At 44.7% G+C, this 12,789-nt stretch overlaps 1 protein-coding gene across 2 annotated transcripts in view; it reads left to right on the top strand.

The window, feature by feature from the left end:
• Window positions 1–37: 37 nt before the first annotated feature.
• The window catches only part of IQCK (IQ motif containing K), a gene marked incomplete at its 5' end in the record, with an annotated part of 109,183 nt that continues 96,431 nt past the window's right edge, over window positions 38–12,789 (top strand). The window contains 3 exons of one of the 2 annotated variants that reach the window (XM_080911301.1): window positions 38–224; window positions 8,720–8,784; window positions 12,545–12,674. In XM_080911301.1, the coding sequence (XP_080767427.1) occupies window positions 38–224; window positions 8,720–8,784; window positions 12,545–12,674 (382 nt within the window). Of the gene's footprint in view, window positions 225–8,719; window positions 8,794–12,544; window positions 12,675–12,789 lie in introns of both variants that reach the window. The other variant, XM_080911300.1, reaches the window with a different exon arrangement.

Here is a 12,789-nt window from a genome sequence, read left to right as displayed (position 1 = left end):
CTTCAGGGCGCCCTGGGTTGCTGTAGAAACCGCGTCCATGGCGGCGCCTAGCCAAGCATCCAGCCGTAGCGTGCTGCGTGAGGAGGCGGGAGACACCGTGGACTCGGTGGTCACTACGCGGACGCCCGTGCCCGCAGTGTCGTCTGGGTCCCCCGAAATGCTCGCGTTACACGCGCAGGTCGCCGAGTCACCGGAGAAGAATCTGTGGGAGCAGATCTGCGAGGGTAGGCGGCCGCGGCCGGCCGGGCCGGGCGGGACGGGGGCGGGACGCGGGCGGGACCTGCGGGGACGCTCGTTCCAAGCCTCTGTGCGCCCGGCGGGTGACGCGCGCGGGCGAACTAGCCAAGCCTCCGATCCACACGCGAAGAAGCAGGCTGGCGTACGTCTTGGATTCCGGAGCGACCACAGACAACAGGCACTCAGAAGGAAACCGAGTCAGAGTTGCGAGGTGTGGAGCTTCGGGGGTAGAGACCCAGACTGCCTGCAGAGAATGAATGGACTCTGTAGACAGGCTCCGGTAATTCCAGTGTAGGGCCACTCAGGAAGTATGTTGGTGTGGACAAATAGATTTTTGATCTCTTCTTGTCCCCAAGCCTTTCTGAACGCCCACAAACACCGGCTAGATCACTTGTTCCTTTGTAGTCCATAAACTTTGGTCATGGGGTCTTGTAATAGTCTTACAGTGAGCATAACAATGATACCTATGTCGTGGTGTTAGGAGGTAGAACCACGTAGTCACAGATCCTTGGTTACAGGAAGAGTGTTAGTTTTTCTTAATTCCAAAGCCTTCAGATCTCGAAGTCAGAGACACAGATTCATTTATAATACGTCCAACTGTCTGTCCCTTTCTTTTTGGACTGTAGAGTGGCCTCCAGCTCAGAATCCTCCTGCCTCAGCCTCCCTACTGGAAGATTTTCATTCTTGTTGCATTAGCTTTCCAATACAGCACTAATAGAACGTTCAATAATCCGTGGTGTTAAGTGTGTTGAGAGCGTGATTTGGGACTGGCAGAATTGAAGAAACGGGTATCTTATTTCACTTAATTTTGATCAATTTAAATAGCAATATACAGCTACTTTATGGAATAGTAAATGTTCGATGCATGGAAACAGTGAATCTGCCAGTGTTTAAAGAGAAGAGGGGTGGCTTGGAGAGTTCAGAGGAAGAAGAGAGTAGAATCAGTCAGTACTCCTAAACCACCAGGGCTTGCATTCCTTCCTCATTGTAACTTTTGCTTTAGAGAAAAGGATTCATCCTGATGATCTTGTAAGTTCCACCCTTAGGGTCCTTACCTGAGGAACTAATCTACAGCAATATTTGTGCGTCTGTATACTTAACTATCTTTTATCCAGAGAATTCATTTTTCCAAGTCAGTAGATCTTCATAGTACAGTGTGCTGTATAGTTTGATATCTTTCTCATTGCTGTGAAAGATACCTGACAAAAGCAACTTTTTGTTTTGGCTCACAGTTTGAGGGTATAGTACATCATCCCAGTGGGAGCTCCTGGCAGCCACAACTAGGAAACAGAGAGATGAATTCTGGGATTCAACTCAATTTTTTCTTTTTATTCAGTGCAGGACACCCAGCCCACAGCAGTGGTGCTGCCCAATCAAGTTGGCAATATCACAAGTAGTATTGGAGAAGGTGCTCTTGGAGGGGGATAATCCTTACCTCACAGGGCTGTAGTGGGAGCCAAATGAGATTGTATGAGAAGAGGCCCTAGATCTTGAAAGACTCAATACATGGTCATAAATATTGATAAAGAAACTTGTTTCTGTTTTCTGTTGTGGAATCAGTTTCTGTGGGTGTGTCATGTGTGGGTAAAAGCAAGAACAGGGTTTAGTGCTTTCTGAAAAGCAAGGGAATTGATGTCACTTGTAAAATAATACCTGTAGAGCAATGAAGATGACTGATTTTATACAAGGCCACCGTGACTTCAACCTAGATGACTGTCCTAGTTATTTTTCTCTTGCTGTGATAAAACACTGACCAAAGGCAACTTGGAGAGGACAGGGTTTATTTCAGTTCACAGGTTCTAGTCTGCAGTTGAAGAACACCAAGACAGGAACACAAAGCAGGAATCTGAAGCCACAACCATGGAAGAATACTACTTACTGGCTGGTTCCCCTGGCTATTACTGAGCCAGATTTTCTTACATAACCCAGGGCCACCTTCCTAGTAGCTGTATTGCCCACAGAGATGCCCACGCAGGCCAGTAGGTTGGAAGCAGTCCACCAGTTGAGAGTCCCTTAGATAACTCTGGTCTGTGTCAAGTTGACAGCTGAAGCTAACTGGAAGAATGAAAATCTAATTCTTACACATAGAAACGTAGGTTTGTATTGAAAGCCTATAGGAAGTATATTTAGCTTCTCAGAGAAAGCATGATGCTGGGTATACTATGTACATCAGTAATCCTAGCACTTGAGGGGCTGACACTGGAACACCCAGGGTTTGAGGCCAGCTACATAAACTCTCTCCAAAGAGACAAGTAAAGGTGCAGGGAGAAGAAGTGTATATGCTTTCTGGTAATCTTAATCCCTGAAGTTAGTTATTACACTCTATTAGGAAAATCAATTGAAAAATTATCATAGCCAGTAGACTGGCAGAAGCTCAATTTCATGAAAGCAAGGTACAGCATCAGTAAGTGTCTAACAACTCCTTTCTCCTCCCTGGCTCATGCTGCTTCTGTGTGTGTACCTGCCTACCTATCCGATAACTTATTTATAAATGTTCTTCAGTCTTCTTCATCATTCTGTCAATGACTAAAGCCTTTGTATTCTCAAGACTGTTTGTATCATTATCAATAAACTTCCTTCCAGTGCTTCTAATTAAATCGTAGAGTGGTTTGTGATGTTAATGGTTTTAACCATTAGAGGCTCCTTGTTTCCTATTTTAACACTGCTGTGATTACTGCTATCAATATCCTCTTGTCCTTGGCTCATCAATTAATCACTCTCCAGCTCAGCAGCCATGGTGTTATTAGAAAGTAGGTCCTTCATCCACTGATCAGATCCCAGCATGGGTCAGCTCTGAATGAATAATTCTTCCTCTAGCAGACCAGCTGAGCAAGCCAGGGAAAATGACACCGACCAGCTCTGGGATCTGCTCATCATTCAGTGTTCATCCACACCTTCTCTCACCTTCCACGTCTGCTGGTCTGAGTTTTAGCCCAAATAAATGGTCCTGTCATTTAGCACAGGACACATTTACTCAGAAGATGCCTGCAGTTGGGAGTTGGGCAAGAATTCCAACTTATATCAACTCACATATAACACATATCTAACCTCAGCACTTGGAAAGTAGAGGCAGGTGATCTCTGTGAGTCTAAGGCCATCCTGGTCTACAGAGTGAGCCCCAAGCCAGCCAGGCCAACATAATTAGACCCTGTCTGCAAACAAAAAACACCAGTACTCACTTGATCCATAAACACAGAAAGGCACATCCACCACTCATGGCCCAGTGGTCTCTGTGGGCTTTGGTGCCACTGTCTTATTTTCAGGATCTCAGTCTATCACTTCCTCCTCTCCCATCTTTCACATCTCTGCTAACATCTCTTCCACACACTCTGATCTGTGATCACAGGAGACAGCCCGATTTTGAGTCCACCATCCACCTTTTCTTTGTTCTCTAAGTCAGGCTTCTGGAAGGAACACACTACCTCTTTCACACCACTTCCATGCCCACTGCCTTCTCAATCCAGAGCAGAGCAGCTTCCACCCTACTTCCCCAGGTAGTTATTCTGCCTCAGTCACAAGTATTTACTGATGCTGAAAACTTCCATATTGAGTCACACATGACTCAGTATTAAAACATCAGGCTTACTTTCTGTCTCAGGGAATGTCGCTGCTGTTTACTCAGATACCCAGTCCAGAAGTACAGTTTATCTTAACTGCCTCCATTGCCATGATCCCTAAATCTATTCAGCTTGAATGCTATATAAAAGGATATCTATTCCTACCATGTCCCTGCATGACCTGCACTTGGACCTGACTGGGACACTGAGGGAATGGAGAAAAGACAGAGGCAGGACATTCTGGCCTCTCTATGCATAAACCTTAGCTTCCGGAAGCTCAGCATGTTTATACAGTTGAACAAGGAAGGATTTCTTTGCATCACCATTTTGAAAGTTTTAATTCATGATGGATTGACCATTGCATTGTTTACTTTTCTGTTGCTGTGACAGAATATCTTCACCCAAACCAACTAGAGAAGAAAGGGGTTTACCTGGGCTTATGGTTCCAGAAAGCTAGAGCCCATAATGGTGGCAGAGAAGGCATGCTGGCAGAAACAGGAACTAGAGAAATATCTTTTTATTTATCAAGAGTGGGGGACAGAAAGTTGAGCAAGGTTATGAACTTTCAAAGCTTCCCCTGATATACTTCCTTCAGCAAGGCTGTACGTCCTAAAGTTTCCATAGACTTCCCAAACAGCACCAACAACTGGGAACCAGGAGTTCAGATACATGAACCTGTAGAAGATAGTTCTCATTCAAATCCCAACAGTCATGTTGCTGAGGCCCTTAGTACAGAACATCATGGTGGGAGCACATAACAGAGCAAAACTATTCTCATGAGTGGGAAGCACAACAGAGGAAGTGGGCTCAGTGACAGAGAGCACTTGCCTACCAAGTGTGAGTCTCGGGGTTCAATGCTTAGTACTCAACCCAGACAAACGAACAATGACAACAAAAACAGAGGAAGTGACCTGAACGTTCCCATGCTTTCAGAGGTCCTACCTCCTAAAGGTTTCATGTCCTCTCAGCAGTACACACGGGGACTGCTCCAACCTGTTCACATTTCTGTAGCAGGTATCAGGAATCAAAATGACTCATGATTGGGCCAGCAAGATTGCTCAGCAGGTAAAGACACTGTTACCAACTGATGGCCTGAATTTGATCTTTGAGACCCATATGGTAGAAGGAGAGAATTGACTCCAGCAAGTTGACTTTTGACCTCCACATGTGCACTGTGACATGTATGTATGCCCCCACAAATAAATAAATGCAATAATTTTTTTCACAACCCATGCTGGTGTACTTGTCTCTCAGCTAATACGTGCATTGTAAAATGTTGACAAATTGTCTACTATCTGGCAAGCTGAATGCATGGTCTCCAATTAATGGTTCTGTCAGGGAAGCTTAAGAGATGTGACCTTGTTGAAGAAAGTATGGTTTCAAAACCTCATACCATTCACAATATGTTCTCTCTGCTCAGTTTTGGAAGTTCAGGACGTAGGACCTCAGCTTCTTTGCCATCTGCTATGCCTGCTGCTTGCTACTGTGCCTCCATGCCATGGCATACTCTTAGCCCACTGGAACTATAAGGCAAATTAACCCTTCATACTATAAGTTGCCTTGGTCATGGTGTTTTAATCACAGCGATAAAAACTAATGAATATAGTCATTCAGTCAGAACCACCTTGCCCAAAATGAAGTTTACCTCATCGCTGCAACATGAGCTTGACCATTGACCAAGACAATTTATAAAAGAAAACATCTAACTGGGGGCTTATAGAGTCATAGGGTGACCATCACACAGAGTCTGTGACCATCACGATTGGGAGCCTGGCAGCAGGCATGGCACTGGAGCAGTAGTTGAGAGCTTGTATTTGATGCACAAATTGGACCTGAGAGATTGGGCCTGGTGTGAGCTTTAGACATCACAAGCTATCCCATGACACACCTTCTCCAGCAAGGCTAGCCTTCCCAGTTTTACTAATTGTGACCAAGCATTAAAAATACAAGCTTCTGGAGATATGCCACCAGTCTTATGCCAACTTGATACACAAACTAGTTATCCGAAAGGAAGGAAATTTAATTGAGAAAATGTCTCCCTAAGATTCAGCTGTAAGACATTTTCTTAGTAATAGATGGTCCTGGTGTTTTATCACAGCAATAAAAACCATAACTAAGACAAGTTGGGGCTAGGATTGTGAGGTATTTCTGTGACAGACCTGACCATATTTTGGGGAGGATTGTGGAAGGCCTTTGGAACTTGGGGCCAGAAAAGCCATTGAGTAATGAGCTCTCATTAGGATGTTCTGTGCGAGCTTTGAAGATATGAATGTTGAGAGTTCTGCAGGCTTGGCTTATGAAGTTTTAGAGGAAACTTTAAAGACTCAGGGACATTTGCTATTTTGATTTAAAATTCTGCCGTTCTGGTTAGCTGGGGCTGAGGAATTGCCGTGATTAACACGATACCAGAATTACTAAAGCAAAACCTTTGCTTTGCTTGTTATTTGTTGGCTGGAGCTGAGAATTGAATGGAGATTGAGACCAACATCACTAAGGTGATGTCTGGGAAATGTTTTCTGAGAGCACAAAGAAGCTGTGTTCCAGAGGCAATCAAGGTTGAACCTCACACTGGCTGCTGAACTTAGTAGTGTAAGAGTCACACAGTTGGTACTAGCTTTGGAGGCACGAAAGGGGCCATACAGAGAGCTGAAGCTTGGGCACTAGGAGAGACCATTGGTGAAGGTGCAGCCCCAGTAGTAGCTGAAAGTCCAGGACTGAAGGGGCCATGCAAAGAAGCTTCCCATGATGAGAGCCTATGACAGGCTGTTGGTGAAAATGCAGCATCAGTTAGAGCAAAAGCCCTAGTGTTTTGGAGATGCCAGTAGCATAGGATGAGCACCAGCATCCTTTGTTGGTGACCAACAGCAGCAGTGGGGCGGAGCCAGCAGCAGCAGCATTGGGGCGGAGCCAGCTGGAGCCTAGAAGACAAGCTGTGTGTGTTTCAGAGGCAGAGCTGGAGAAGTCACTCAAGCTCCTTGGAAGAACCCAGAAGCTCGTGGGTACATCCCAGCTGATAGGATATTAGGCTGTTTATACTTTTGGTTTTGCTTGGTTCAGATTGTGACTGTGTAAAATTATCTTTTATTCTCCTGAAGAAATTGTCATCCCCAAGGTTTAACACTTTAGTCTGCTAACCTAGGGCAGGTCCTGGCAGTTTCTAAGCTTCCATACAATCTAATCTAGGCCTGGAATGTTTTCAGCCTCTCAGACTTGCTGATGAATAAGCTCACCCCTCCTAGTTCTTTCTGATTTCTAGCTGGCTGGTTTAACTCAGCTGTTCTGGCTCAAACTCCTCTCCCAGATGATGGATTCCATCTGGGTTTTCTCTTGGCCTCTAACAGTCTTTTCTAATCTCCTTGCTCCTCATTCTCCTTCTGTCTTTACCTGTGTCTAGCTTGTTCTGTCTTCAATCTCTCTCTCTAAAACCCTCTGGTAACACTGCCTCCTCTCCCTGCTCTGCTCCACTCTCCCTCTCAACTCTACCGCACTGCTCTCCACGACCTCTGCTGTGTTCCTGCTCTGTACCGCCTCCTCCTGTTCTGTCCGTCTCTCCCTAGAGCAGCTCCCCTTCCCCTCTCCTCCTGTGAGAGCTGGGCATATCCTAGTCTGCCAACTCTCTCTGATCATTTTTTCTGCTACTCAATTAGACATAGCTTTCAAACATGAGTGCTTCCTTCACTAACTTTACCTTCATTGTATGGGATTACAGGTGAGTACTAAGGGCGTGTCCGTATTCCGGCCAGAGGGATTATGGGTGTGTGTGCTAAGGGCTAAACTGCCCTAACTAGAAACAGGTTGAAATATCCTGGAACATGACTATACCCTGGTTCTTACCACTTGAAGAAAATAATTAATTTTGAGTTTTACAAGAGCCCCCAGCTAAAAGCTGAAATTTTAAAAGACTTTTATGTTTAGAGATTGGATGTTTTAAAGGGAATGACATTTTAATGCATTTGAGTTCATAAAGACTGTGGTTCTTTATAAAAGATAGCTTTTAAAGAGATCTTGGGGATGACTAAGAAAAATAATTTGTGGCTTCATAGTGATATGTTTGTGTGTCAAGTTGACAATGGTTCGGTTGTGCTGGCTGGTCTTATACCAACTAGATACACAAACAAATTATTTCAAAGGAGGGAATCTCATTTAAGAAAATGCCTCCATTAGGTCAGGCTGTAAGGCATTTTCTTAATTAGTGATTGATGGGGGAGGGCCCAGCACATTGTGCTGTTGCCATACGTAGACTGGTGGTCCTGGGATAAGACCCAGGCTGTATAAGAAAGCAAGCTGAACAAGCCATGGGGAGCAAGCCACTAAGTAGCAGTGGCTTAATCTCTGTGAGGGCTGCCTCCAGGTTCTTGTCTTGATTTGAGTTCCTGTCCTGGCTTCTTTCAATGATGAACGGTGATGTGGAAGTATAAACCAAATAAACCCTTTCCTCCCCAACTTACTTTTTGGTCTTGGTGTTTAGTCGAAGCAATACAAACCCTAAGACAGGGTCATTCTTGTTTACACCACCACATGTGCTATTGGCTACTTCTTTGACTTCTGCTTAATCCATGTAGTGACCATGATGTTTGGGCAAAATCTGAACTTGTAGTGTCTGGGGAAGAGTCTGGGACTCTAACATAAAGCCTTGACTTTCATGCAATGAACCAGACATATTACGCATTTTGAATTAAAATAAAAACCAACCTGCTGGGGCTGGGATATAACTCAGCAAGAGAGAACTTACCCACAAAGCCCTGTGTTCCATCCCATTAGTGCGCTAAAGAGAGTAAGTAAAAGCAATCACCTACATGAGCAGTGGTGTTCGTTTCTGTAAACTACCAATTGAAATAAAGCTTAAGGATGTTCTATTCCAAGAAGGAAATTACATCACAGACATCAGCGAAGTGTAGAACTGAACACTTTCCCTCTCTCTTCAGAGTATGAAGCTGAGCTGCCAACCTTTCCAGAAGGCTATAAGGTGAAGCAGGAAGCCGCGGTGACAGGGAGCTCGGTGAGCATTGCCCAGGCCTCAGTGAGAGCAGCACAAATAGCCCAAGAGTCACATCCTGGCTTGGGAGGGAGAAAGGGGAGCTGGGAGCTAGAACCCAAGACATGGGTTAGAAAACATCCTATACACAGTTTGAGCCTTAGGGATAGCTTCTATTAAATGGGACATGTGCTCCTTGTGACTAACTCACAGTGTAAAAAGTGTTTACAGTGGATCACACAGCAGACCTATGTAGTGGCAGTTGTGATGTAGAGTGGGTTTCACTGCGCTGAGAAAGAGGGAGGGGGACCAGCAACCAGGAAAGGAGTCCCCCTTGGAAATATACCTAGGAATTGTATACATTTGACAGCCTTAATTTTTTTTTTAATACTTGAGTAAAGGGACTTGAGCAAGGTGACATGAATGGAGCTCAAGCTAAATTCTGTAGCTTCTGAGTAATCTTTATTATTGTAGTAGCCTTTGGAAGTTTCTTGTCTTTAAAACTCTTTCTTGTTTTATGACTGTTCCTTGTTACTAACATCCTGTTCTTGCTTTGTGGATGCAATTCTTACACAAATTTCTCTGCAGGTGTTAATTGTCATTCTCTAGAGGAGAATTACTTTTCTAGGAATCATTTTTCTATTTATTAGTTTTAGCTTTTGTTAGACAGGGTTTCACTATATAGATGGGACCAGGCTGGTCTGGAATTCTGTATATATGTCGTTCAGATGACCTTAAATTCTTGATTCTTCTGCCTCAGCCTCCAGAATGCGAGTGCTAGGTGTGCACCATATGCCTAACTCTTACTTGCCTTTTTTTGGTTTAGTTTAGTGTGTTTATTTGTTTTCAGACAAGGTTTTGTGGTGATCCTCCTTACTCTGCCTTCTAGGTGCTAGGTAGGGTTACAGGTTGTTCCTCATGCCCATCCATGGCTACAATTCTTAATCTTTGGTTTTTATGCTGTTGATCTTCTGGATCTATGTAGAGAGCTTTGGTTGAATACAATTTTAAATGGGAACCTGGGAGTATTTTTCTGTATAGCCAAGTACCTTAGGGCTGTACAGAGTATCAGAACCAACAAGAGATGATTGGGTAGATAAGTAGATATAGATAGATAGATAGATAGATAGATAGATAGATAGATAGATAGATAGATAGATAGATAATAGAGATGATAGTTAACTGATCATAGATAAATGACAAGAAGGTCGTTAGGGAGTCACCTCACATACATTACTAAAGCTGCACATCCCATAGCAGGCTATCTGCAAGCTGGAGAACCAGAAAGCAGCCAGTAGTGTTGCTTACTCCTGGGCTGAAGGCATCAGAAATGGGAAAGCTGGTGGTGCACTTCTTGGTCCAGATGCAAGGGTCCAAGACTCAGAGGGCCATAGGTGCAAGTTTCAGGGTCAAACACTATAACAAGGTGTCTCAGTGTCTAAGCCAGGTATAAAAGAAGGGAATGTAGCTCTAGGAGGGAGCATCTTAGTCCATTCTAAATTTTAAATTGGCATCTAAAAGTAATCATCATACCTGGCATGCTTTCCTTGTACTGCTGTGTACATGGCTTTGTTTTCTAGATGGATTTTTTCTATGAATTAAAAAACAAACAAACAAACAAACACTGTCTGGAGGCTGCTCATGGGAGTGGTTGCCTCTGGAAGACTTCCTCAGAGTGGCCAGGAACAGGGTCCGTATCTTGGTGTTGGGCAGTAGTACAGTTAAACAGAAGTGAGTGTTCAGGTGCCCACAGGAATTCTCCTTGCCAACCTTTGTTATATCTGTTTACAGAAGAGCCACTGGGGAGGTTGGGAGCCAAGAGGACATGCTGGTGTGAAGTGAAGCTTCTTGAACATCAAGAAGAGAAAACAGCCCATAGAGAAACATGGGCAACAGCCATGTTTCACTTGGCTCTCTCAGTGGCATTGTCTTTCTCTCTCTCCCTGTAATGCCCAGGAAGTCTGAGTGCCAAGCCCTTTGGAATTCTACTGGAAAGAAGGCCCTGTGCCCTCTAGTGCTGCTTCCTTCAGTGGCTTACCTCAGTTTCCCAATCATCCACCCTGGTTTCATCCATGTTTATGTATGGGTACATACATGTATGGGGTACACATTGTATGGAGACCTGAGGTTGGTGTTGGGGATCATCCTCCTATCACTCTTGCAAAGTTTTCATTGAGGAAGGTCTCTTAATTGAACCCAGAGCGCATTGATGCAGCCTCTCTAGCCCACTTGCTCTGGGGATCACTTCCTTCAGAGGCTGGAGTTACAGTGGGCTGCCATAGCCACCTGGGTTCTGAATTCTGCTGACAGACAGGCAGAGCTCTGAGCAGGGTCTAGAGCCCCATGATGGATATTTCCTAATGAATGCTGAGACACTGCTAGTATTTCTAGGGTCCTCAGGACCTGCTGAGGCCTGTCACTACTGGTTTTTCCCTGAAGGTATCTGTGTAGTTGAGGCTTGAAGTAGACCTTGAGCTCCTCATGCCTCAGCCTCCCAAAAGTGGGAACTACAGCCTTGAGCAGTGCACTGGCTGGTTCTGTGTCAATTTGACACAAGCTGGAGTTATCACAGAGAAAGGAGCCTCAGTTGAGGAAATGCCTCCATGAGATCCACTGTAAGGCATTTTCTCAACTAGTGATCAAGGGGGGAGGGCCCAGCCCATTGTGGGTGGTGCCATCCTTGGGCTGGTAGACCTGGGTTCTATAAGAAAGCAAGCTGAGCAAGCCAGGGGGAGCAAGCCAGTAAGCAGCATCCCTCCATGGCCTCTGTATCAGCTCCTGCTTCCTGACCTGCTTGAGTTCCAGTCCTGACTTCCTCTGGTAATGTGGAAGGAAGTGTAAGCTGAATAAACTCTTTCCTCCCCAACTTGTTTCTTGGCCATGATGTTTGTGTAGGAATAGAAATCCTGACCAAGACACAGGGCAAGAGCTGTAACTACTCTCCAGCCTCCTGCTTGGTTTTTTTTTTTCTTCTAGTTTATTGGCCAACATCTCACCCACAGATGGTCTCCCTGCAGACTCCCTAACCCCACAAAGTGTTTCTAACTTCACTGTCATTTAATTTTGACATTTTTCCCCTAAGACCTTATGACAAACTCAGGGCCTCATGCTTGCTAGGCAAATACTTTATGACTGAGCTAAATAAACAACCCCTTCCCTCATTTAAAAGTATCCCAAGAGGGAAAGGAAATGAACATTTGAATTCAGAATGTCCTCTAGCCTATCCATTTGACACAGAAGTTCATTCCTAGTAAGATTATATAAGAAAACCAGGCATGGTGGTGCATACCTTAATCCTGGCACTTGGGAAACAGAGGCAAACTGATCTCTGAGTTTAAGGCCACCCTCTACAAATCAAGTTCCAGGATAGCCAGGGTTACACAGAAAAATCCAGTCTCAAAAGAGCACTATTACTGCTGCTACTGCTGCTGCTGCTGCTGCTGCTGCTGCTGCTGCTGCTGCTGCTGCTGCTGCTGCTGCTGCTACTACTACTACTACTACTACTAATAATAATAATAATAATAATAATAATAATAGAAAGCCAAGGGCTGGCGAGATTACTCTGTGGGTAAGGGTGCTTGCTGCTAAGTCTGACAACCTGAATCAGATGGTGGAAGTAGAGAACTAACTTCTACATGTCCTCTGACCTCCACATGTGTGCTATGGCATGAGTCTAGGCTCCCTAACCCAGATAAGTTGAATCTTAAAAGTATAAAAAGAAAATCCAGTGATCGGAGCTGTTTCAGAGTTTACTGCCCTACCCCACCACCTGTAGGTCTCGCCTTTGGAGGAACTGGTTCCTCATGGCTTCAACATGGAGCACTACCTCCCAATGCAGCAGTTCCCAGTGATGCCGCCTGTGCCCTGTCCTCCCAAGATGACAGAAACAGTTGAGTCCAAGACCTGTAAGTAAGGAGTCAATCCTTCATCTTCTGCAGTTTGAGGTGAATATGTGCACTCACAGGGTAGAATTGGGGGTCAGATTTGTCAGGGGAAACCACATAGTAGTCTGTGCTGGTA

Source organism: Micromys minutus (genome assembly GCF_963924665.1).
Source record: "Micromys minutus genome assembly, chromosome: 2".
Lineage (NCBI taxonomy): Eukaryota > Metazoa > Chordata > Mammalia > Rodentia > Muridae > Micromys > Micromys minutus.
The sequence above is the reverse complement of the archived record's forward strand: the minus strand, read 5'-3'. Positions and strand labels throughout refer to the sequence as shown.